This window comes from Artemia franciscana, chromosome 5 (assembly GCF_032884065.1).
Source record: "Artemia franciscana chromosome 5, ASM3288406v1, whole genome shotgun sequence".
Taxonomy (NCBI): Eukaryota; Metazoa; Arthropoda; class Branchiopoda; order Anostraca; family Artemiidae; genus Artemia; species Artemia franciscana.
The window spans coordinates 54,287,397-54,315,065 of NC_088867.1; the positions used below are offsets into that span (position 1 = coordinate 54,287,397).

The 27,669-nt window shown below is 33.4% G+C and overlaps 1 protein-coding gene across 1 annotated transcript in view; it reads left to right on the top strand.

Annotated features, from left to right (window-relative positions):
• Nucleotides 1–3,341: 3,341 nt before the first annotated feature.
• Nucleotides 3,342–27,669, top strand: part of LOC136027608 (sperm-associated antigen 7 homolog) — a 39,745-nt gene continuing 15,417 nt past the window's right edge. Inside the window, exons 1-5 of the mRNA XM_065705024.1 lie at nt 3,342–3,543; nt 11,705–11,772; nt 16,105–16,193; nt 18,315–18,486; nt 27,357–27,439. Coding sequence (XP_065561096.1) covers nt 3,465–3,543; nt 11,705–11,772; nt 16,105–16,193; nt 18,315–18,486; nt 27,357–27,439 — 491 coding nt within the window. The 5' untranslated portion in view covers nt 3,342–3,464. The remainder of the gene's footprint in view (nt 3,544–11,704; nt 11,773–16,104; nt 16,194–18,314; nt 18,487–27,356; nt 27,440–27,669) is intronic.

Here is a 27,669-nt window from a genome sequence, read left to right on the forward strand (position 1 = left end):
GAGTTGGGGAATTCAAACAATTTAGTCCAAATCTATATGTTAAATCATGTAATGTCTAAGACTATCAAGTGAGTCCAGATTGAGGTGTTTCAGTGCATCCTCGTATGCTGAGTCGTTTTGTCTAAGTATAATTTTTCAGCTCTTTTTTGTATCGTCTCAAATCTATCTGTTTGATCTTTTGTTAATCCCAGATGCCAAGCAGGACTTGCATAATCAAGAGGGGGTCTAACATAGCTGCAGTATACAGACTTTAAAACCTCAGTTTGTATACCAAATCTTTTTAGGTTGAAAAATGAATGTAAAAGTGAGGCGCCTTTTTTAGTCAGATAGTCAACGTGCGGATTTCATCTTAAATCATCGTCCAAAAGTAACAATTATTTATACAGTTTCCTTTGTCGGCAGTATGGAATTATGAGAAGAGTGGTTGTTACCCTTTAGGAAGGAAAACGTCATATAAGAGCTTTTAGTTTCACTGACCGTCAGTTTTACCTTTCCTAATTCAGCTTTTAGATCATAATAGATTTCGATCAAGTCAGACTGTTCAGTAGTCGGAGGGCTTAGTCGCAGTGATAAAACGGTTAAATCATCAGCAAACTTAAGACGCTCACGAATTTTTGTTAAAATACGGTTAAAAACAATAAGAAAAGAAAGCGGCCCTAATTTAGGCCCTTGAGGCGAACCACAAAAAATATTTACAAATTCAGATGGCTCATGATCAGGAAGTTGGACACACTGAGATGTTTTAAAAACAAAACTAGCAAGTATTCGCACAACAAATGGATGGGCACCCATAGCCTTTGCTTCTTCCACAACTACATTATGATCAAGACTATCAAAAGCCTTAACTATGTCTGCAAATAATGCATCAACATAGGCCCCATTATTTTCTAAGTGCTTAAGGATAGAATCCAACAATCCAATAAAATAATGAACAGTACTATGCCCGGATCTAAATCCAAATTGTTGGGAATCAATATTATCATTTATGTCCTCAAATAAACAATCAAAAATAAAACTTTCAAATACTTTTGAAAGAGCTGGTGTGCTTAGTCGCAGTGATAAAACAGTTAAATCATCAGCAAACTTAAGACGCTCACGAATTTTTGTTAAAATACGGTTAAAAACAATAAGAAAAGAAAGCGGCCCTAATTTAGGCCCTTGAGGCGAACCACAAAAAATATTTACAAATTCAGATGGCTCATGATCAGGAAGTTGGACACACTGAGATGTTTTAAAAACAAAACTAGCAAGTATTCGTACAACAAATGGATGGGCACCCATAGCCTTTGCTTCTTCCACAACTACATTATGATCAAGACTATCAAAAGCCTTAACTATGTCTGCAAATAATGCATCAACATAGGCCCCATTATTTTCTAAGTGCTTAAGGATAGTATCCAACAATGCAATAAAATAATGAACAGTACTATGCCCGGATCTAAATCCAAATTGTTGGGAATCAATATTATCATTTATGTCCTCAAATAAACAATTAAAAATAAAACTTTCAAATACTTTTGAAAGAGCTGGTGTTTTCGAAATTGGCCTCATATCGGTAATATCTTTAGTTGCCTTGCATTTGGGGATTGGCGTTACATACGCCTGTTTAAAAATACATGGGAAAATACCATCAACAAAAAATTGCTTAAAAATTACCGTTACAGGAGTAGATAAAAGATTAGCACACTCAATAATCAATTTAATCGGTATCTCAATAGGATAACTAGATTTACAAGAATCAAGTGCCTTCAACTTTTTAGCAACTGAACAAATCTCTAGTATAGGGATATTTGTATTCGGTGGTAATTTTATTAGTTGCGGATGAATTTTACAAATTGATGCAAAAAAGTCATTAATTTCACTAGGTAACAGGGGTTTACCATTGACATCTCTCACTTCAACTTTGGTTACTTTTTTGCCGATAATGTTCTGAACTAAATCATGGAACTTCCATGGATTGGATTTATATATTTTGCTTATTATTTTAGACCCATACTGCTTATGTGAACATCTTATTTTATATATAATTAAATTTCTTACTCTTTTGAAATCTTTTACAGGCCCAGTTAAATGCAATTCGTTTCTCACTTTTATCAGATTCCGAATCTCTTGAGTAATCCATGGTTTATCATTAGATTTCACATATATTTTTTTGCGGGAAAATTTCACAGTATTTTTCGAACAGTTCCTTACAGAATAAACTTGCCATTTTGTCACCTTGACACAAGTCACGATCTGTGAGCCATTTCTTGTAGATATTTACTAGTTCAGGTGTGAAAGGCCTGTAGACCACACTATTTTTTTTGTCTATTTGAGATAAAATGATTGGGTGTCCAAGCAACGCTTAGATGATCACTCAAACCTAAGGGGGGTAATGTAACGGGAGTATTATAATATTCAGGACAGTTGCTAAAAATGACATCCAACATACGGTTACCTCTTGTTGGCATGTTGACAAACTGCTTATATCATAGTGAATTGCTTAGCCATTTGGCATCTAAGTCACTAAAGTCACCACACATATGATACCAGCGTTAGGATACAAGGATCGTACATTGTCAGTGCAATTCTGTAAGTAATTCACAAGGTCTTTACAATAGAGGCCACGGGGAAGATAGTATACAACACATAACACCAGTGATGCTACTTCCTTGGGAAGCTTCTTAGGCCTGCACCACAACCATAATATTTCAAAACCATGCTTATTTGGTATATTACTGAAGGTGAGAACTCGATTTCTTATAGACGATTGACAAATAATACCAACACCACCACCATGTGTTACTGTAGTGTCATTGGGTGTCATTCTAGGTTTGAAATAGGTATCATATCCCTCAAATGCTATATCCTCTTCAGTCGTGGACCATGATTCACAGATACAAGCAATATCAACCAGTTCATTCTTCAAGCAAAGTTCAACCTCTTCTAATTTGTTCATAAGTGACCGGACATTTGATAATAGTATTTTCCGAAATATTTAGGGGTGAAAGAGGGGCTCTAAACTGCGGTCTCGAATCTCCTTGCAAGTACATAGAATCGGTTCCAAGTTGGGATACTCGGAAGACATGGTTTTACATCTTTGAAATTCCAAACTGGTTGGTTGTTAGTACCGGATATATTGTCGGAAGGCTGACAGATGTTGGTTCTTGCCAGTTTTTCCAAGGTTTCACGAGGAGTGGCTGGTATGTGGGGGGAGGGATCTGCATTGGCTGATTTAAGACAGGTCGTTGGAGCTTCAAGCTCATAAGCGGGACTGTAAATGGGACTATAAAAAATTACTTTTTATTAAAATTATATCATTTCAATAACGTTATCAAAAACGCTGTCTTATTCACCATTTGTATCTTATAGAAGAATCTATCCATGCTTAAATTTGAGATATTCCCATTGAGAAGGCAAATATTAAGCAAACCAAAATCATTTGATAATTAAATCTGGATAGTGTTTTCTATTAAAATAGGAAAATGGATCTGTTAGGCTCGATACTCAGTTCTATGGATAAGCCTCCTTCAATCAGTTCCAATGAAAAGCAACTCATGAAAAGTAGGTTCAAATGTTTGGCATAAGAAATGTATTTATCTGCCATCAAGCGAAAATATAGGTTATAGTTTACAATTATTCCTCCTTATTATTAAATATTATATCCAAAAACAACTTAAAGAAATTCTGAAATACTAAGGCTAGCCTAGCTATAGGCCTAGCTATCATTCCTAAAGGCATTTTGCTCTATTTTATTTCCACAACCCCCATATTTTCAAATATGTAGCCCTCCTTTGGCTACATCTAGGATCAGTGGGGAATAGGATTCATTGTCAGAATTAGGATTAGGCTAGCCTATTAGGGTAGGCTTTAGGCTATATAAAAAAATATTTGGTAAAATTCTAGTTAATTGACTTCTTGTTATGTTGGAAAGGGTTTAGGTTAGGAAAATGAAACTTCCAGGGATGGGTGTATGGGCTAAAGTATGTCCTGGAAAGGTATTTTGAAGTACCCACCTCCACTCCTTCTCCCTCTAGAGGGCCCTGAAATTTGCCTACATGACAATAAATCCTATTGAAATTTTGACAAAACAACATTTTACCTTAATTTTCAGTTACTAGTTGCTTTTTCTCTACCTTTAGTTCTGAAAATGCAATTCCTGTTATTTGAGTAGAATTTTGAGCCATATCAATGTTTTTTTTTTCAAAATTTAGGAAACATATTTGCATATCTTTAAAACCTTATAAAATGGAATTGAGCAAAGTTATGAAGCTGAAAACAATTTTGTTGTACTTCAATTAAGCAGAAGATCTATTTTGCAAGGTTTCACTTTTATAACACACATATTTTTAAAGGTCATCAAAGGTCAGGGCCATCTAGAGGGAGAAATAGTGGAGGTAGTTGCTTCAAAATACCTTCCTGAGACATACTTTTGTCTGTAGATTCATCCCTGAAAGTTTCATTTTCCTAACCTAAACCCTTTCTCAGATAGCAAGAAGTCAATTAACTAGAATTTTACCAAATATTCAATTAGAGAATCAATTCATACTCCCCTTTTTTATTGTTTGCCATTTCCTTCAGAAGAGTTATTAATCTAAGATGTTGCCCAGGTTTGATTAGGGGAGGGGGTTAGGATGCTTTTATGATGGCATTGATATATTTTTTTTTTAGTAGGCTATCAAACAGAGAATATAATGATTTTCAAGTAAAATTATAGCAGTCCATATAACTGGCTTAACAATAAAGTGAATATACCACTCTATGCCTTCTTTTATGTTCTTCATGAATATAATGATTGCTTCTATTGTAAATTCAAATTTATGCATTTTTTGAGGTCTTACTAATGATGAATTTTCAACAAATTATGACAGTTCATATAACTGACTTACCAATAAAGTGAACATTCCACTTGATTCCTTTTTTTATGTTTTTTACAAATATAATAATCACTTCTACTGCAAATTCAAATTTAAGCACCTTTTGAGCTCTTTAAAATGATGAATTTTCAGTTAGAGTATGACTCATCACTCATTTTCCACAAAAATACTATTTTTTCTCTGTGCCATCTTTTCCATTGTTTTGAAAAAATAATGCTACATTTTCTCAATGCTAAAATCTATATATATATATATATATAAATGTAGTGTCTGTCTGTTCATCTGTCCATCTGTCTGTCTGTCACTAAGTATGACATCAACATATAAAAAAACTAACTAAAAAAATTAAAAGAATTAAAAACTATCTTCTATAAAAAAAAAACTGAAAAAGAAAAAAAACTAAATGAAAACTAAAAAAGGAAAAAGACTAAAAATAAGAAACAAAAAAAAATTAAAAAAGAAAAAAAGAAAAAAATAAAAAAGAAAAAGAAAGAAAAAAAGGAAACTAAAAAAAGAAAAAACTAAAAAAGAAAAGAAACTAAAAATAAGGAGAAATTAAAAAACAATAAAAAAAGGAAAAACTAAAAAAGTAAAAACTAAAAAAAAGAAAAAGGCAAAAGTTAAAGAAAAAGAAACAAACTAAAAAAAGAAAAAGACTAAAAGAGAAAAAAAGAATAAGAAAAAAATTAAAATTTTTTTTTAAAAAGGTAAAAAACTAAAAAGAAAAAAACAAATAAAAAAGAAAAAACTAAAAAAAAAGAAAAAAACTAAAAAAGAACTATACATGAAAAAAAAAAAAATAATAAAACTAAAAAAGAACTATACATGAAAAAAAAAATAATAAAAAAAAAAACTGAAAAAGATAAAAATTTATAAATGACATCATGTTTGCAACACAAAACCGGGCTTGCAGCTGTTAGAGATAGTAAAAAAAAGAAGGTGTGTTGCTGTATTACAAAAGCAATGCATGTATTATAATTATCCTACATTGTCACAAAAAAGAGAACACCATGAGAAAACACCAGAGCAATGCAAAACCGGGCTTGCGGCTCAAAGAGAAAGAACAATATTAGGAATGTCCAATTTACATCATCAATTCAATCCAAAAATGACATAGCATTGACCCTTGTGTCATCCAGAATAGCTGCAACATTGCTGTTTTGTGAAAGAATTGCTCATTCTGCTTTTAAATTGCCTCTGAATATGCAGTCTACAGAAACTCCCATGTGCAACATTTCCAAATCATCTGGGATGGGTAAAGTATTGTGGCAATACAAACTTATTGTTTGGGACAAGTGCACAATGGCACACAAAAATTGCTCAAGGCTCTTGACTGATCATTTCAAGATTTGCAAGGAAATTCCAAACCCTTTGGCAGCACATTAATTTTGCTTATGGGAAATTTCAGACAAACAATACCTGTTATTCCTAGATCAACACCTGCAGACAAAATGAATGCTTGCCTTAAAATTCTAATTTATGTGTACATGTAAAGACATCAAAATTAACTATAAATATGTATGTCTAATTGCAAAACAATCACTCTGCTGAAATATTTTCAGATTAATTGCTGGCAATTGGAAAGCTCCCAGTTGACTTAATTTCAGGACATATACAACTGCCTCCTGAATTCTGTAATTTTGTGACATCAAAAAATGATTTGGTTGAAAAGGTGTTTCCAAATATTCTAACCAATTATAAAAATCATAAATGGCCAAGTAAACAAGCAATTCTGGCTTTAGGGGGAGGGGGACTAGGCTTGCAGCTCATAGAGAAATTACCAAAGGAAAACTTGTCAATGTATTAAAAGAGCAAGGCAATACCTGGCTTCCAGTTGAAAGAGAAAGTAAAAAAAGAATGCATGTCAAGGAATTACCAGTTTTGTATCTGCAAGTTTTATGCAGTTAAAAATTAGCACTTTGCACACATGTTGCTGGGGCATGTTCCAGAAAAAACTAAAAAATAAAGAAGAAAAATAAAATAAAGAAAGAAGAAAAAACTAAAAAAAAGGTAAACAACTAAAAAAAACTAAAAAGAAAAAAAAGAAAAAAAAAATTAAAAAACAAGGGATTACAAGAATTGGAAAACCTTAAAAAAGAAAACCAAAACTTTGAAGCTTAGTAGGTATCATTGTTAGAAATTGGACTTGCTTTAATAATCAGATATCTTTGAAAAAACTGCAAAAGAACACAAGGGACAGTGATAATCCATATATAGAAGCCTGTTGTGTGCTGTGCTGGGGCCCAGCAGCAAAGCAGCCAGAACCCAGCTATGTATACTGTCTGTGGTTAGAAAAGAAGGGACAATGAGAATCCATATATAGAAGCCTGCCACATGCTGTGCTGGGGCCCAGCAGCAAAGCCACCAGGACCCAGCTAGTTATTTAATTAATAAATAATAATAATTTGTTTATAACCCACAAAGTACATTAAACTGTGGAGTAAACACACAAAAAAACAAGACAAAAAACATAACAACATAAATAACATAGCAGCATAACAACTTAAGTAAATTACCTCAATTCAAAAAATGGCCAAAGGGGGTGAAAAGCACCAATCATTTGCCGAGTTTTAAGACATATATCTTTAGATAAATGTTTCAGTCATGAGGCGCATCAATGATGTCAAATTTAGAAATGACTGTATGATTCTGATACCACCAAGGCAGACGCAGCAAATACTTGCAATATTTGAAATATCCTGAGTGTATTTTCTTTGTATCCTTCTTGTGAAGGAGGAAAGCAAAACCAGAAAGATAAAAAACAGCAGGGGCGCAAAAACTAGAATAAAGACAGCATAGTCCTTTTCAGTTATACTGACCACAATTTGGTGAAATTTTTGCATATCCAACCCGCATACTTTTCAGTACGCTGGACATAATAGTAGAGCAAGTAGACAAAAGTGACATGGAAAAAGAGAGACCCAACCATTTAATACTTGCTGAACATGGTATAGTTGAAGAACCAAGCAAAGAGGTGATGCTGATGGAGGACTCCCAAAACACAAAACTCACATTTGGAGGCATTAACTGAAAGGCCTACTGTGGATAGTGTGGCTGAAAGCCGGTAAAAGTTGGTAATTAGACTATGTTTTGTCCAGCTAAGAAGCAGAACATCATCAGCATATGCAACATGACTAATGCCTAAATTATCATTGTAAAAAATTGATGGTTGAAGACATTGGAGACATGAAGCTTAAATACATTTAAATATGCTCTGGGATAACATGACACCTTGCCTAACGCCTTTTTTAACATGAATATACTCCCCTACAGTACCATTCCACTTCACCCTAACTGAAGAATTAGCATACCAATACTTAAGCATAGAAACAATTGAAAGGTTTATAATTTATAATAAGGTTAGGTTATAAAGTGCTTAAATTTGAATTTATAATAGAAGCAATTATAATATTCAAAAAGAACATAAAAAAAGCGTCAAGGGGTATATTCACTTTATTGGTAAGCCAGTTATATGAACTGCTATAATTTTACCAATTTACTTTTCTTATCTGATTGCTGCCTTCTACTATACCTTTACCAAAGTAGTCTATCTACCTCTACTCTTTTTTTTCTCCCAAAGGCACCAATTTTAAATGGTTGACTGACATTACACATTGGTTTTAAATATATTTTATTTGTAGTTAAGGCCCATCTTCTATGTTTTCCTATTTGACAAAAACACTCATGCTTCCCAAGTATGGCTTACAAAATATGGATCAGTTGTTGCAGTCCATTGCAAATAATATGAAAAAAACTTCGTTTTCTTAAAGAGTTAAAGAGGCTGCGTCCCAAAGTCGAACCTTAAAACGTACAGGAATTAGGAGAGGCAGTTGGGGGCTGCTGCCCCCCAAACCCCCCACTTTTGAAGACTCTTTTGTACATGTTTTTTGTTGTGGGGGGCTGCCGCCCCCCTAAACCCCCGCTCTTGGCTTCGGAAAGGCCCTCTTTTAATTAACAAAACAAAAAATCTGTACAAAAGAGTCTTTAAAAGTGGGGGGTTTGGGGGGCGGTGGCCCCCCAACTGCCTCTCCTAATTCCTGTACGTTTTAAGGTTCGACTTTGGGACGCAGCCTCTTTAACTCTTTAAGAAAACGAAGTTTTTTTCATATTATTTCTGTACGTTTTTCTACAATCCATGGTGGATGTAATTTAATAATTCCTGTACTCCTCATACAGGAATTAGGACTGCCTCTCCTAATTCCTGTACGTTTTAAGGTTCGACTTTGGGACGCAGCCTCTTTAACTCTTTAAGAAAACGAATTTTTTTTCATATTTTGTGATATGACGCTCTATATGTGATATGTGATTGTATGCTCTACCGACTGAGCTAACCGGGCATGTTTGAAGTCGAAATACCTGCATGTGTATAAATATAACTTTTAAATAACTTTTAAGAATTTCAAAAATTAATTTCTAAGCTAGAAAATCGGGGGGTTAAGATTTTCCGACGAAACTTTCCAGAAAAATTACTCGGAGAATTCCGCGTCGAATGAGTCTTTGTACACCCAGATCCGATGTCGGCTGTGACCTGTAGGCGTGGCAGAAAAAAAGGGTTTCTGTCATTTTTCTCAAATAAAAATTTTACGGATTAAGACATAATTTTTTGAAGCTTTCAGTCAGTCTCACCATGTCGAGCTGATCATTTTGATGTACTTGAATGTTGAAATTTGTAACTTTTAACAACAAAAAACTTAACATGGGCTCTTATGGGGAAATGGGGTTTTTCTAAGCTAGAAAATCGGGGGGTTAAGATGTTCCGACGAAACTTTCAAGCAAAATTACTCGGAGAATTCCGCGTCGAATGAGTCTTCGTACACCCAGATCCGATGTCGGCTGTGACCTGTAGGCGTGGCGAAAAAAAAAAGGAGAACATGAACATTAAGTGGCTATGCGTGGTTTCTGGAAAACAGGGAAGGAGTTATCATATCGAGCTGAAATTTCGCGGATAAGCTCCTGGGCCCTAGGGGACCTTAACTTGTGAATTTCAGCCCGATCGGACAACGTTAAAGGGGGGGGGGTGGGGTTGGGGGGTAGAAACTTTCGGCCAGATTTTCCCCATGAAGGAAAAGTCGGAGGGGGATGGAATTTGGCAGGTTTCTTAGTTGGAGCTCAGGCTACAAAATGCATCCCTCCCCATCCCTCTGCGACCACTGGAACCAAAGATCGCTTAACATTGTCGTGGTTTGCCTCTTTAAAGAGGCACAAGTGTGCCTCCTTGATCTAAACTTGCCATTTGGTGGGAATACTTTAGTTACTGGAGGTGATTTCCAACAGTGTTTCCCAGTTCAACCCTGAAGCAACCACAGTGAAACACTTGACTTATCAATAAAGAAAAAGTTGACAAGAACTATCTAAATAGGTCAGGACTTTAAGGAAGTCTTTAAACTTTAAGGAAGTCATATTGTTCCCACAACAAACCTGTATTGCCATCATGACATAAAAAGAGGATCACATCTGCAGTTAGAAGACAAGTGTCAATGAGAATCCATATATAAAACCCTGCCAGGGCCTGGTGGCAAAGCTGCCAGCCTCTCAGTACTGTATATATAAATGTTACAGTGAATGTCTGAAATACCTTTTTTTTCTCCTTGTATTTGATCAGTGTTGCCAGTCGATTTTTCAGTTTTATGCGAGGTTTGATTGTGACTGGTTATTTTAGGTCTTAACCTGTTTCTGAGATTTATAACCTTACTTTAACATTGACCATCAAAGTTTGTATAACACTAAAAAAGCTGATTTGCAAAGTTAATTGAATCCAACCAGAGAAAAAAGAATTTTAGATATTTACAGTAACCTATATATATATATATATATATATATATATATATATATATATATATATATATATATATATATATATATATATATATATATATATATATATATATATATATATATATATATATATATATATATATATATATATATATATATATATATATATATATATATATATATATATATATATATATATATATATATATATATATATATATATATATATATATATATATATATATATATATATATATATATATATATATATATATATATATATATATATATATATATATATATATATATATATATATATATATATATATATATATATATATATATATATATATATATATATATATATATATATATATATATATATATATATATATATATATATATATATATATATATATATATATATATATATATATATATATATATATATATGTATGTATATATATATATATATATATAGATATATATATATATATATATATATATATATATATATATATATATATATATATATATATATATATATATATATATATATATATATACTACTGACATAGAATGTGTATTTAGTTAACTTGTATAGCTTGCAATTGCTATTTTAATAAAAGTATAATTTTACTGAACAATTTTCTGTTGTGTTTTCACCTTTGGTTGTAGAAATTGTACCCTGAAATTTGAATCTTCTATATTTTCTCAACCCTTGGACCATTCCCTCATCCTTTCCTTACTAAGGCTTATTTTAGTATGATTTAATTGTTGGCAGTCTATTTTTTTGCAAACCAATCTTTGGGCCTGCAATTTTATTTAAGACCAATCACATGCAATGTCTTTTACTTTTTTGGCCTTATATTTTACTATATTTTATTACAAATAATCTGTTGATTAAGCTTCGTTAATATATATAAATAGTTTTGGTCAAAAAGTTTTTTATTAATTCCTTTTTGCCCTTTTTTGGCCTGGTGTTTCTTTTTTTTTTTTTATTTGAATTACTACCCTTTGATTAATAATTATTCATAGTTAATTATTTTTGTACTTTCTTTTTATTCTTGAAGAACAACAAGAAGAAGCACAAAGAAAAAAGGAACAAGAGAGGAAAGAGCTACTGAAATTCAGGACTCAGGTATAGTTATAAGTGAACCCTTAATTTTATTGTACTATACATCCTTTTTCTGTTGTACTTCTGTTTCAGTGCTGTTATTAGGCTGTTTTACAGGGTTGCACTACTTTCTGTCTGAATTTTTCCCTCCTGGTCAGATGTGTGTAGCTTGGAAACAGTAAGAGATAAAATTTGAACTCCTTTCCAGCATAGAGATTTTTAAGCAGAGACATTATTGAAGTTAGCAAAGTACCTAATTAAAGGATGAGAAGGAAATAAAAATCTTAGCCTTTCAAATAGCACACTAAAGTAATAATAAAATCATCTTAGCTCAAAATGTGAATTTTTCACAGTATTGAACTAGAAAAACATGAAATACTGGGCTAAAGAGATCTTAATTTACCAAAAAAAAATTGGATTGGGTAAAGACAACAAACAGGAAATTTTGTAGGTCAATGTTGGGAAGGTCAATGGTAGGTCAAGGAATGAAATACTTAATTAGAATTCTAACATGACATCATAAAAATCAAGTGGCTTTTCCCATGCTTCCTCATGTTATAGTATTAATTTGCTCAAACTCTATGAGTAAAAATACAACCTTCAAGTTCTGGCCTATGTAGAGATGCTAGGGACAGGAACTTTTTGGACAAAGTCCCCCTCTTACTTTTATTATTTGGGCTATCCTGGAAAGCATTATAGTTATTATTCATGTTTCTTTTCTTTTGGAATTCCATTGGTTTAAGCTAATACTGAGGTAACATTGTACATGTTTTCTTTGACTGTGTCCATGTTTCAAACTTTTGTCAAAGACTATATAAAAAACCAATGGGTGTGATGGGGTTAGAGAATCCCTACTATAAAAGTAGAGATCCCCTGTTCTTTCGAAACATTTGAAACAGCTGCCAAAGACCTGTTTAAAAAACCAAGGGTGGGAGGGGGCTACAGAACCTCTACTATAAAAGTATGATAATTTTTGCTTCACATATCCTCATGCTCTTCTCTTTTTTCTTGATTTGAACCCCTGTCACTGATATTATTTTCAAAAAACATGTGGCTTTTTTCTTAAATTTTTTTCCCATACCCCACCCTACAGGGAGAAAAGTTTGTGGGAGCTGAAGGTTTAGCTGCAATTCAGGACATCTTTATTTTCTCTTTTTTCTTAATTTGAACCTCTGTCACTGATATTATTTTCAAAAAACATGTGGCTTTTTTCTTCAATTTTTTTTCCCATACCCCACCCTACAGTGAGAAAAGTTTGTGGGAGCTGAAGGTTTAGCTGCAATTCAGGACATCTCTATTTTCTCTTTTTTCTTAATTTGAACCTCTGTCACTGATATTATTTTCAAAAAGCATGTGGCTTTTTTCTTCAATTTTTTTTCTATACCCCACCCTACAGTGAGAAAAGTTTGTGGGAGCTGAAGGTTTAGCTGCAATTCAGGACATCTCTATTTTCTCTTTTTTCTTAATTTGAACCTCTGTCACTGATATTATTTTCAAAAAGCATGTGGCTTTTTTCTTCAATTTTTTTTTCTATACCCCACCCTACAGTGAGAAAAGTTTGTGGGAGCTGAAGGTTTAGCTGCAATTCAGGACATCTCTATTTTCTCTTTTTTCTTAATTTGAACCTCTGTCACTGATATTATTTTCAAAAAGCATGTGGCTTTTTTCTTCAATTTTTTTTCTATACCCCACCCTACAGTGAGAAAAGTTTGTGGGAGCTGAAGGTTTAGCTGCAATTCAGGACATATCTATTTTCTCTTTTTTCTTAATTTGAACCTCTGTCACTGATATTATTTTCAAAAAGCATGTGGCTTTTTTCTTCAATTTTTTTTCTATACCCCACCCTACAGTGAGAAAAGTTTGTGGGAGCTGAAGGTTTAGCTGCAATTCAGGACATCTCTATTTTCTCTTTTTTCTTAATTTGAACCTCTGTCACTGATATTATTTTCAAAAAGCATGTGGCTTTTTTCTTCAATTTTTTTTCTATACCCCACCCTACAGTGAGAAAAGTTTGTGGGAGCTGAAGGTTTAGCTGCAATTCAGGACATCTCTATTTTCTCTTTTTTCTTAATTTGAACCTCTGTCACTGATATTATTTTCAAAAAGCATGTGGCTTTTTCTTCAATTTTTTTTCTATACCCCACCCTACAGTGAGAAAAGTTTGTGGGAGCTGAAGGTTTAGCTGCAATTCAGGACATCTCTATTTTCTCTTTTTTCTTAATTTGAACCTCTGTCACTGATATTATTTTCAAAAAGCATGTGGCTTTTTTCTTCAATTTTTTTTCTATACCCCACCCTACAGTGAGAAAAGTTTGTGGGAGCTGAAGGTTTAGCTGCAATTCAGGACATCTCTATTTTCTCTTTTTTCTTAATTTGAACCTCTGTCACTGATATTATTTTCAAAAAAACATGTGGCTTTTTTGTTCAATTTTTTTTTCCTTACCCCACCCTACAGTTAGAAAAATTTGTGGGCATTGAAGGTTTATCTGCAATTCAGGACGTATCTGTTTTCTTAATTCAGGACGTCTCTTCTCTTTTTTCTTAATTTGAACCGCCTGTAACTGATATTATGTTCAAAAAACCCCATATGTTACCATACCCCACCCTACAGTCAGAAAAATGTGTGGGCACTGAAGATTTAGCTGCAATTCACAACATCCTCTTGTTCTTAGTCAATAATCTTTGTCTATTTTAATTATGTGATAATTTCGTCATATTATTCTTTCTCTGTGCTCAAATTCTCCTTTTGTGTAAAGAAAAAGAAATTAAACAAACCTTACATTCTTTCAATATGTATGCATTAATTTTGTCCTAAAAATTACAGTCAGTAAAGTTGTTTTGTTTCAGTTCAGCATGAGAAACAGCAGAAATAAAACTGTTGCTAAGTTACATCTCAAAAAGAGTGCTTTTTTCTGTCAGTGCTCATTGTCTTTGTTTTCAATTTAATTCCATGATGTCAAGGTTCTTGACACTTTGTTGTGGCCTACATAAGTTCTGTGACATCAATGTATATCAAATCTATATATATTTTTACCTTTGATAGTTTAGAAATAAAAATTTAGATATTCCATTTTATTTTCCTGTTGTGTTATTCATAAAAGTAACAAGGACATTAAAGTGAAGTCTGATATAGATTAAGCGGATACCTGCACAACCATATGCATTTTGAAAAATTATGGAAACCCAAGGACACAATTTTTTATGCAAAATGTGTTTGGTGCAGCTATGCAGTTTTAATGCTTAGTGGGTGCCAAGTTTAAAAATAAATAAACCAGTGAAAAAAAACCAGAAAGTGGGCAAAAATATTATCATGAAGCTGTAGAAAGTAACTTTTCTGATTGTTGTTGCATAAGACAAACTGTCATTAATTGCCAGTAAACTGGGTAAAAGAAAACAAAACAAATAATCATTGAGTGGTTGAAAGTATATAAGAACAGATAGGATAGGATTTTATTTCAAAAGCCTGTGGGCCATAGCAACACACAAATTTATATAAAGCACAAATAGCAAACCACAACTTAAAATAATGCAAGCAAAAAAAAATCTCACCATAACACCTTGTTATCAAATACAAATTGAAAATGAATGTATGCATCATTGAGCAGGTACAAATCTAAGCTTATTTTAAAACGTTAGAATTTTAACAATTTCTGCTGAACAATTTTTAATACAGATGATGTTCAGTGCAGCTACGCAATTTTAACACTTAACGGGCGCCAAGTTTAAAAACAAAAACACATGTGTGAAAGACCAACAGGAAGTGGGTGAAAATGTTATTATTAAGCTCTAGAAAGTAACTTTTTGTTTACTGTTGCAAAAGACAAACTGCCATTAATCAGAAGTAAATTGGGTAAAAGAAAACAAAATAATGACTGAATGGTTTAAATTATATTAGAATAGATAAAGTACAATTTTATTTCAAAAGCCTATGGGCCATAGCAACACACAAATTTATATAAAGCCCAAAGAGCAAAACACCACTAATAAAAACACAATCTTGTTGCCAAGTCATATTGAAAATAAATTTTGTATTACTGAGCAGCTAAAAATCTAAGCTCATCTTAAAACGTTTGAAATAGCTTAAAATTTAATCATTTTGTTTGTTTTAGTGCTATACTATAAAAAATATAGATATGTTTATAGATGGCTGACGAAACTTAATTTTTATAATCTCTATTGTGATTAGCTTTTTCTTTCTCTCATTCTTTGCTCTTCTCTCCCTCCCTCTTTGTTCTGTTTGCCTTTATCCGTCTATCATCTCCACATTAACTCTTTAGGTGTAAAAATCGCTCATTGTAGATGAATTTGAAATATTTTTTATGGCCAACCATAGTGCTGACCTGAAATATTTTCCAGGTTGAAGAAAAAATGAAAAGTCTAGTTCATGATGAGAGTAAGAAGAGTGAAGAATTTCCCCCAGGTGATAAAGTATACAGAAGCATTATGTAAGCATTTATAAAGTATTCTATTTACGAAAAATTAAAAAGAGAAAAATATTGGATGAAAAAATTATGGCTTTTTTGGAATATTCAGCATCTACTAAGAATGCAAGTAGGCTAGCTTGTTTCTTTGTAATTCTTTTGTCTTGAAAAGATTAATTCCAGTTACTAGCCAAATTATTAATTGTTTCAGTCACTATTTCATATGAGCAAAAATGAATGGTGTGCTAAATTTTTTGTTTGTTTTTAGTATGTTTAAAATATAATTTGTCAATCAATTATGTCAAATCAAATCTTAATTTGTCAAATCTATTTTGATTTCCCTTTTTCATATATTTGCAAACAAAGCCATTTTAAAACAGTGCCCAGTGCTTGTGCATTTTCGTTTCACGTACCTGAGTTTTAATTATTCGTTATAGTTTTGATCAATGGGATTTTTGTTCTATTTTTTTGCTTTATTAATCTTAGAACAGTTTTTTTTTATAACAAATGTTTTCTATGTAATATGTATTTATTTTTAGGTCAAGACCTATTAACTTTTTTTTGCTCGAATTTTTAGTTCTAGTAATGTTAATTTATTAAAAGTAATTTTCAAAGTTTGATATTAAAAAAAGAATAATTAGAAACAAAAAAAAATAATCGAGAATAAAAAAATAAGGAAGAAAACCAAATCTAAAACAGTAAAAATAAAAATGAAGAAGTATTCTCTCTCTCTCTCTCTGCCTTTATATATATATATATATATATATATATATATATATATATATATATATATATATATATATATATATACCCTGAAGTACCAAATTTAATGGCAGTTAACAACCAAATGTGAAATTTCTACTTATTACCTTTTGATCTACAGAACGTGTTTGCCGTTCTCTCTCTCTCTCTCTCTCTCTATATATATATATATATATATATATATATATATATATATATATATATATATATATATATATATATATATATATATATATATATATATATATATATATATATATATATATATATATATATATATATATATATATATATATATATATATATATATATATATATATATATATCTCTATATCTATTTATCTATTCCTCTCTTTTTTACTTGTTTATTTTCGTTTTCTGTTGTTGTTAACAGATTCCATATATGAAATTATTACGCTTTGACTTTTTTTTATTCACTGTCTTAGTTAAAAGTTTTACCAATTATTTTATACAGCTCCTATATTTTGAATTTAATTATCAACAAGAGACTATAATTGGTACCTAGTATACCATGAAGTTTTACCCATTTTGACCATGATGAGTGTATATATCTGCCATCAGTGTACGGTTACGAAACCTCACATAATAACGTAATCGTGAAAGTTCAACAAAGGTCACGACTTTGCTAAAGCCTGGCTTTGTTATGATATCTCTAATTGTACCTCTTATGTTTCGGGGAAGACAGGATCTCTATCCCCCCTTGAGCTTAGCTCAGGGTTTTTTAGTTGTTTTTTTCTTTTGCTTTTTTTTCTTAATGTACTTAGTCGTTAAAAATGGTATTGCATTTTTTTTTAACGAATTAAATGAAAGCTTCTCAGCCATATATTCCTTAAAAAATTAGGAAGAACCAGGAATTCTATTGTTAAGGAAAAAAGCTTCATTTGCACGTATGCAATTTTTGGTAGTAGGGTGTGTTATACTTAAAAATAAAGCTAGATGAAAAATAAGTTAAAAACATGTACCAAACTGCTTACTTTAGATGTCTTTGAGAGTCGATTTTTGAATTCTTACGGTCGAAATACCGTATCAAATGTCACTGATTAGTTTGCCGGTTTAACATGACAACGCTGACGAAAATCTGATAATGCCATGAAAACTTTATAATTTATTAACAGGCTAACGAAAAACCTTAGAATAAATCTTAGAATAATTGTGTGGTATTCAAATGTGAATAGACGTAAGATCAGTCCTTGGGGCAAATTATGTTTTCATTTAGATATCATTTGTCTGTCTTCATTCTTCTTTTTTACAGGTTTTCGGCTATGAAAAGACCTAAGATGGGTCTAGGGGGCAAAAAGCGTTTCCATTTTGACGTCCTTAAAACTAACTGATTTGATGTATTTGCAGCCTTTTTTTTTACAGACACGAAGCAGCTGAAATAGCCGGCCTTGTGGCACACAGTTTTGGCATAGAAGGCGAAACAAGGCATGTAGTAGTTTACAAAAAAGAGCATTCTCCATCTCTGGATGAACTAGCAGCCTTGCGGAGAGGCGAAAAGTGGGATCCAGATAAGGCTAAAGAAGAAGCGCTTAAGGTTAGTCTTTTTTTTGTTGAAAAGTACACTTATTAAAGAACATCTTTATCAGAGTGGCTCTGTAGTTGTGATTTCCCTTCAATCAATCAACTTTTTCCCGTGGTGATGCTTAAGTGGGTTTGATCTCAGCTTTTTAATATGGGACCCAGAGTTGGAATTCAGCTGTATACTTCAACAAGTATGTGGTACTACATACTACATACAAGTATATAGTACTACATACTTCAACAAGTATGTAGTACTACATACTACATACAAGCATGTACAATGTACATACTTGTATCTACATACAAGTACTACATTTTGCATAAAATATATAGTTCTACATTCTACATACAAGTATGTAGTACTACATACTACATACAAGCACGTACAATCTACATACTTGTATCTACATACAAGTATGTAGTTCTACATAATTAAACTAGTATGTAGTACTACATAGTTCATACTTCAGAGCCGACTCGATCTTGATCTTTTGTGAATTTTAAGAGCTTGCATTGGTTTCCTGGGAGACACTTTCTTCTTTGACCTTCTATTTTTAAATTTTGATTCTGTGAATTCTTTCTAAATTTCCATTCATGTAGATATTTCTTGTGGCAATAGTAAAGAAACGGTTCCTCCCTTACTGGACTTCTTCTATAACTAAAAGTTCTAGCTGTTTTCATGTTACTTGTAATGACTGCTCTTTTCCATTTCCTACTATGGAGAATTGCTTTTTATTTCTTCTTTTTTTCACGTTTTACGTGTAAAACTTGTGAAAAAAATATAAATTCCAGAAATAGAATTTCATATAAATTCCGAAAACGGAAAAGAAACTCCTCCTTGTCATCTTCAAATCTTATTCAGCCAGGAAGGTGTGGTAAGATTCACCTAAAGTGGAACATGCAGGGGATAGTAAAATGTGGAGATCTTGTTGGTTTGCCAATTCGTCGTAAGGATCCGATTTCAGACTTTTTTGCGATATGGCTTCTTGGCAGAGCGGATATGGTTGAGATTTTGCTCTGACTAGCAGAATTTCAACCATATTTCGGTTTAAAATATTTTTTCTCAGCTGCATTTATGAAAATAAGGCTGATCTTCCTATAACCAAGATTGGGTACCAGCCAGTGGTTGTCCACTCTCCCTCTAACCCAGCAGTAGTGGAAGAACCCATGAAGACTCAGTAAAAATGTCAGAGAACTAGGACTGAGTTTCCGCTGTTATCACATGTGACCAGGCTGTATACAAAATTGTACATACTGTGAGAGCTCCGGCAGCATATTCTGACGTCCTCAGAATGGGTGGTCTCAATATTGCAATGGACTTTATGGGTACAATTGTTTATATAATAACGTGCTCTGATTTATTGACCAACTGATCGGTACTATAACTTTTCCTCAAAGTACTATTTTGGAACCTCTGGATTGGTGACATTAGGAGTTTAAGCACCCATGCCAAAAGCGGTTATCCGCTGAAATCACATGCAACCAGGCTGTATACAAAATTGTACATGCTGTGAGAGCTCCGGCAACATATTCTGCCGTTGTCCTCAGAATGGGTGGTCTCAATATTGGGTACAATTGGTTATATAATAACGTGCTCTGATTTAGAAGAGCTGGTTGTTGAGGCTGAAATTTCACTGAACGGGACCACAAAAAAGTGATTTTTTTTTATTTTGGGATTTTGAATTATCTGTTGAAACGTTTCATTATTTCTACAGATTTTACAGATCCTGAACAAATAAATGCTTTCTACAATTCCTTCTTGACATTTATTTACAACAGTGTTTAATGCTTCGGTCCTATTTGGGTCACCCAGACGTTACATAACTTCAAACTTGCAGTTAGCTCAGAAATCACATCGTGCTTACTGATCACATGTTCTTCCATTTGAATTTGTAAAAAAAATCTTGACTGTTTTATTTGCTAAATTCCGTGTTCTAGTTATCGTTTTAGCAGTTATAAGATTTTATACACTTAAACTTTCGAAAAATGTAGAATGTTGGTTCAAAGCGAAGTGGTCTGCTTAAAGTGAAGAGGCGAAATGCCGAGTTCAACTCATATCGTCTGATCATGGGATAGAATCCACTGTTACTTTGGATGCAAAGACATAGGGTGGAATGACAGAGATTAACATGAATTAACCGGGATATGTGAAGTAGACTTAACTCTTCCTTTGTGTGCCTCAGTCTCAACTAAATTCAGTGAAATGCTACGTATCGACCTCAAAGTGAGTTTTACACTGCTTACCACGAATATCACCCTCCTTAAGAGCACATAGCTGTTGTTAATGTTTAGTGTGCTCTGGAATTCAGGCTTAAACCTTTTTTAATGCAGTGATGAAGATTTTCTAAATATTCATACTCTTAGACTGTCGGTAATGAGATTGCTGACAGTCTTCTCGATGTGTGATTTATTGGATTCAGAGCACTTGAGTTGCGGAGATAAAGCTTTCTTCGGCGAAGTGAAGGTAATAAGTAATGAACTGGCGAACCAGAAAAAACAAACCCGGACTTTTAGTGCTTTGAATAGTTTTATCAATGTTGAAACTGAAACTGTCAAAGGGTATTGGTTACTGTTGACATTACTAGCGACGCAGGGCTTCACCTTCTGAAAAATGTTGTTTTATATGCTGCTTCCATATGCACCTTCTATATTTGAGAAAAGCATCGTTTCTGGGAAGACTGTAGTTCGGTCAGCTCTTTGGTAGCAAGTCAGCTCGTTGGAGTGTATGGAAACAAAAGATAATTATAATGAGTAGCCTGTTACCGTCGAGATTAACAGGGAATCAACTCAATCAAGCGTGGTAGACTTAATGCCTTACTTCAGAAGCCCTTGAGTGCCCAGAAACCCTCGAGAGCTGTGCAAAACGGACACTTGACTTGTATATGACCTGCTCGAGGGACTGGGATGGTTGCCATGAGAACGAGGATCTCCAAATTTTTAGCATTTCTAGATAGACACTCAAATCTAGACGATTGGTACTCGATACTATCAAATTCTAAGGCAAGTAAACTTTCATTTGATGAATTTTGAAGACTTATTTCTTTTGCTGAAAACAGCTTTAAATGTCTGCCACTCTGGAGGCTGACCGGAAGAAAATTCGGACGTTTAGCAGAAGTGGATGTATCGATACTGGCTTTGAATAGCGTTTGAATTGTACCAGAAAAGGCCGATACTATAGTCGCGTTGCTCATTGACTGCTAGAAGATGGGTATCGGTGTTGTATATGTTGATGGGAATAACACAGACATTGTTGCTTTATCATTATAGGCTATTCCTTGGATACCGCTCAAATTGGGAAAAATTCAAAGTCTATATCCGATTCCATGAATATCCACTGCCTGTGCATCAACTTTGCTGTATTTTACAAAACGATCTAGATCTTTTTTCATCTACCCTTTTTATGCACTTTCGGCCTGTAATGTAGCTGGTTTTATGTTTTCTAAGAGAATAAAAGTATTGGCTAATTGAGAAGCAGGGATTGCTGAAACGGGGGGATTGCTGAATTGAGGGGATTACTTTACTTGCGGAAGAGTTAGAAAGGTATAGGCTTGATTCTTCTGTGCAAGAAAACTTTCTTTGTATGTTGAGGCAAATCTTTGTCGTCGTCTGTGGTAAAAATCTACACCCCCTTGCACCTCCTTACGACTTTTGAATATTTTTGTACCCTCGAGAGCCGGAGCTCAAATATTTGCCGCCATCTGACGCTACCTTTGAGAGCAATGTTGTACGTGTTTACCTCCAGTCAGACTTTTTTTTCTTTGAAGCGAACTAACCAAAGCCACAGTATCTAGATCCCTTAGATGTTCGGATGGACTCTCCAGGAAAGTAAGGTTAGCTCAGTTGTGTCTACCCTCAAGGCATTCCTAGATAGTGTGGCCCCGGAGTACCGGTCGTGCAAGCACTGTATAGAAAATCGCTCAAGTGAGGGAGGTAGACCGCGCGGTTTATTTTGTGGCTAGGATGGGAAATTTTTGAATGATTCTTTTATGCTGTATAATTAATTTTTCTATTTCTGTAGTTTTCGAAGTTTCTTATATCTATCATTTAGCCTCGGGTGTACGATATTGAGATGCTGAGCTGGTATCTTTTAAAGTTTGTTTGTTAAAAAGTACATTATACTAACTTTCCGTTATAGTATAACTTTCTTTTATTCGTCAAATGCTCGAATATCTGAGCGATTTTTTTTTTTGGACAAGCGCAAACAATGAAATTGCCTGTTTCAAGGTCATCAGAATCGTAGGGTACTCGTAATCAGTGTTATCCATTGCCTTAGGCTGCGTGATTATTGTTGAAAGTTTTTGCAAAACGTATATTTTAAGAGCAAAAATACGTGATTTTTTTCAAATTTCGAAGACAAGCACCCCAGGTCGAATACATAACGCTCATATCCGTAATCAGCGATATTGACTACCCCATATTCCTTAGTCAAACCTGCCGCTTAATGATCACCTACTAGTCATATTTTTGGCAAGTGGCTCCCTGACTATTATATTGCTGCTCAAACTATAATACATTACTATAAATATACTAAAATAAGTGTAGTGTAATTTGGAAACATATATTTAACAAAGCGAAATTATAAAACGGCTTGTTATTTTAACTATTACTTTAACAGTCTACAACGTAAAAGCAAGCTACTCTGAATCAAGAACCCTTTCATGAATTAAAAAATATATCTTATGACTGCAATATGTTTATGAAATTTCAAGACTCACTTAGAGGTTGTGTTTAAGAAATTGTTAACTTTTACTCACAGGAATTAGAATCTTGAAAAGTAAACAGCTGAGAAAAATAATCTTATTTTATACAATATTTTTCAGACACGTTCTGGGCATTCTTTTTTGTGATATTTATGAGACATACTTGTATGATAAAGCTGTATTACTGTTCAGAAACTACCGAGTAACTTTTTGGTCATTTTTAACTGCTAAGCAACTAACATTTTTTATGACATTTTATGAATCAGTTGGGAATGTGCTCCATAAATTTTAACGTCTAAGCACAAGAAGGAAGGTTCTAAAACATTAATAATTGGAAAAAAAGAAGTTACGTTGATTTACATCAAACTTGTTTGTCAGCATTTCTCGGATACATCCTATGCACCTTTTTTGTGACGTTTTATAGGACATATTTATGTGCGAAAGGTGGATTGGTGTTCCGAAAATACTAAGAAACTTTTTGACATTTTTAGTAGCTAAGCAACTAACATTTTTTATGACATTTTATGAATCAATTGGGAATGTGCTCCATAAATTTTAACGTCTAAGCACAGGAATGAAGGTTCTAAAACATTAATAATTGGAAAAAAAGAAGTTACGTTGATTTACAATAAACTTGTTTGTCAGCATTTCTCGGATACATCCTATGCACCTTTTTTTGTGACGATTTATAGGACATATTTATGTGCGAAAGGTGGATTGGTGTTCCGAAAATACTAAGAAACCTTTTGACATTTTTCATAGCTAAGCAATTAACATTTTTTATGACATTTTATGACTCAATTGAGAATGTGCTCTGTAAATTTTAACGCTTAAACACCGGAATAAAGGTTCTAAAAGATTAATAACTTGAAGGAAAAATGAAGTTACGTTGATTTACAGCAAACTTGCTTGTCAATATTTCTCGGGTACGTCCTATGCACCTTTTTTGTGACGTTTTATAGGACATATTTATAAGCGAAAGCTGGATTGGTGTTCCAAAAGTACTAAGAAGCTTTTTGGACATTTTTAACTGCTAAGTTTTAAGGGAAGAACAATGCGGTTATAGGAAAGGTAGAGGATGTGTCGACCATGTTTTCACTCTTAGGTTAATAATTGAGAAGTCCCTTCGTTGTCAAACACCTTTGGTCCTCAGTTTTATCGATTATGAGCAAGCTTTCGATTCTGTTGATAGAACAGCGTTAACAAAGGTCTTATCGTTTTATGGTATACCTGAAAAATACATTAAAGTGATTTGCGCTGTGTACGAGAATAATACTGCTGCGGTTAAGGTAGGAAATGAGGTTAGCAACTGGTTTTGTATTAAATCAGGAGTTAAGCAGGGTTGTGTTCTATCCCCCTTTATATGGATCATTTTGATGGACTTCGTCTTGAATAGCACAGGAAAGGCAATTGGAGACCATAGAATCAAATGGGGAGGAAGAACGCTCCTGGACTTAGATTATGCTGATGATTTAAGCATATTAGATGAAAGTGTGAGCAAAATGAATGAATTTTTAGAGGTTTTACGAGTTCAGGGTGCTAAAATAAGCTTGAAAATTAATGTTAAGAAGACTAAGTCACTAAGGCTAGGAATAAGTGAAGATGAACAGGTGACATTAGGTAAGAGTTACCTTGGTAGTATTATTAGTAAAGATAGTGGGAGCAGTGAAGATGTTAAAAGTAGAATAGCTAAGGCTCAGGGTGTTTTTTCACAGTTAAAAAAAGTTTGGAAGAATAGAAAGATAAGTCTACAAACCAAGATTAGAATATTGGAAGCTACAGTGATGACAGTGGTCAAATATGGCTCTGAAGCATGGGCACTCCGAAAAGCAGATGAAAATGTACTAGATGTTTTCCAGAGAAATTGCCTACGGATTGTTCTGGGTACCCGGCTAACTGACCATATTTCAAACAGTAGATTGTACGAAAAGTGTGGTTCAATCCCGCTTTCTGGGGCTATAATGAAAGAGTGGTTGAGATGGCTAGGCCACGTTCTACGGATGAAGGATGACAGATTACCGAAGATTGTCCTTTTTGGCCAACCGTCTGGGGCTACACGGAAAGCAGGTCGTCCTTGTCTGGGTTGGGAGGATGTCATAAATAAAGGTCTAAAGGAAATGGGAACTTCCTGGGAGGGTGTAAAGAGGGAGGCTTTTAATAGATTAGGTTGGATTAGGAGCGTGCGTAGCTGTGTTGGCCTCAGGCGGCTTGGTGCTGCAGTGAGTTATTAGTAGTAGTAGTAGTATGCATGAGAATAGAATTCTTTACATTTGATAGGATATGTTCATATGACACAGTTGTATTAGTGTTCCAAAATTCCTTAGTAAGTAGCTCTATGGGGTTCTGCGTGCAGAACCTCAAAGAATAAAAGGAGGTCCAACACTGTCTTTCTTGATAAATTTGACCCCCGAGTGTCATTTTTTTTTACAAAGACTGTTTTGCCTTGGTTAGCTTCTGATGGTGCTTATTCCATGGGTATATCTCCATATTGATTGCTTCTATTAAATTTGTTTAAATTTATATTTCAAACAACGATAGAAGCTTAAAATGAAAACATTATTGACAGAAAGAAAAGACTAAAAAAAATAAAATTTTTGTTAGATTTTATTTGACTGGAAATCTGATTTAATTTATAGACTATTAAATGCGTTACAATTTTTTTATTCTTAAAGAAAACATCCCTTCAAAAGCTACAAATCAAGATATCATTGGCAATTAATTAAGATATCATAATTAATTTAATTAAGTTTATTAATAATCTAAATTATTATCAAATAACTATTTATCATTAAATAAATGGCAATTAATTATTTTTCTTTTAATTATTAATATAAGATTGTTAACTTAAATAGTAAAATAAAGTTATTCAAGAAAAGAGATAGTTGCTTTAAATGAAGACATCATTTGCAGAAAGAAAAATTACCTGAAAAAACTAAAACACTTAATTTGATTATATTTCATTTTATGTTACTGGATATCCGATAGACTATTAATTGTGCCTTAAGTTTTCATTTTTGAGAGCAACAGCTTCTAAAGCTACAAATGAACATGTAATTAATGGAAAGAAAAATTATTAATTAAAATATTATATATAATTGACCTTTTAGGTTGATTTTAAATGTTTATCTGCTTCAAATAAAGACATCATTGGTAAGATTATGACATTCCTAACTTTCATTTTTTTTACTAATATAAATTAATTAACTTAAATGTTATTAATTGTTTATTAGTAAATAAATAATGAATAAATATATATCTTGCAATCTATATATATAAAAATAAGTTGTCTGTGTGTGTGTCGTGTGACGTCATGTTTGTGTGTCGACTGACGTCATGTTTGTCGACTGACGAGATTAAAGACCGGGACATCGGGACACAAATGACGACCGGGACACCGGGACATAGGGAATATAAATGACGACCGGGACACTCAAAGAGAAAGCGACCGGGACACAAGGAATGTTCGATTAGCAATCACCATCAACAAAGCACCGGGACACAAATGACGACCGGGACACAGGGAATATAAATGACGACCAGGGCACTCAAAAAGAAATTACAGACTGGGACACCGGGACACAAATGACGACCGGGACACAGGGAAACAACAACAACAACGGGGACGCCGGGGGGGGCACAGGGGGATATATAAATGACGACGGGGACACAAGGAATGTTCGATTAGCAATCACCATCAACAAAGCTCAAGGGCAATCATTAGAATAATGAGTTATAGATCTGAATACAGATTGTTTTCCCATGGACAATTATATGTTGCATGTTCAAGAGTCGGTAAGCCTGACAATCTATTTATATGCACAGACAGTGGGACAGCCAAGAATGTTGTATATTCGCAAGTTTTACGTAGTTAAAAATATATTTATATCTATCTATATTCACAGGTGGGACACAGGGACACAACTACAATGGCGCGTAACCAATATGGCGCGTAACGACTTACGCGCGCGGGGGGGCTTGGGGGGGGGCGAAGCGCCCCCACCAACTAGGTGTTGGGGTGGCGCGCGCCACCCCAACAGCTAGTTATAAATGTAAGTTTATTAATTGAATAAACAAGCGCCCCCACCAACTAGGTGTTGGGGTGGCGCGCGCCACCCCAACAGCTAGTTATAAATGTAAGTTTATTAATTTGAATATTAACACAAGGCCTATTTTTGTATTTCAGAAAGAGATAGCAGCTTTAAACAAAGACATCATTGGAAGGAAGAAAGAGAGATGTAATCAAAATGACAATAAAATCACTTCAAAGTAAGATTCCAACCCATTATGCTTTGTAGGAATTACTTAGTGCCTAAAAGGTTGTCTATAGTTTGTATATATTACGTATATAGTTAATATAAATTCAGATGTTAACTGAAAGTTAGAAGACTCAAAATTGTATATTTTAATAAAGTATAGACGCATTTTAAGAATGAGATGATCGTCAAAAAAACAGTTGAGAAAAATTCTACGTCATACATTATGTTCGTGTAAAAAAA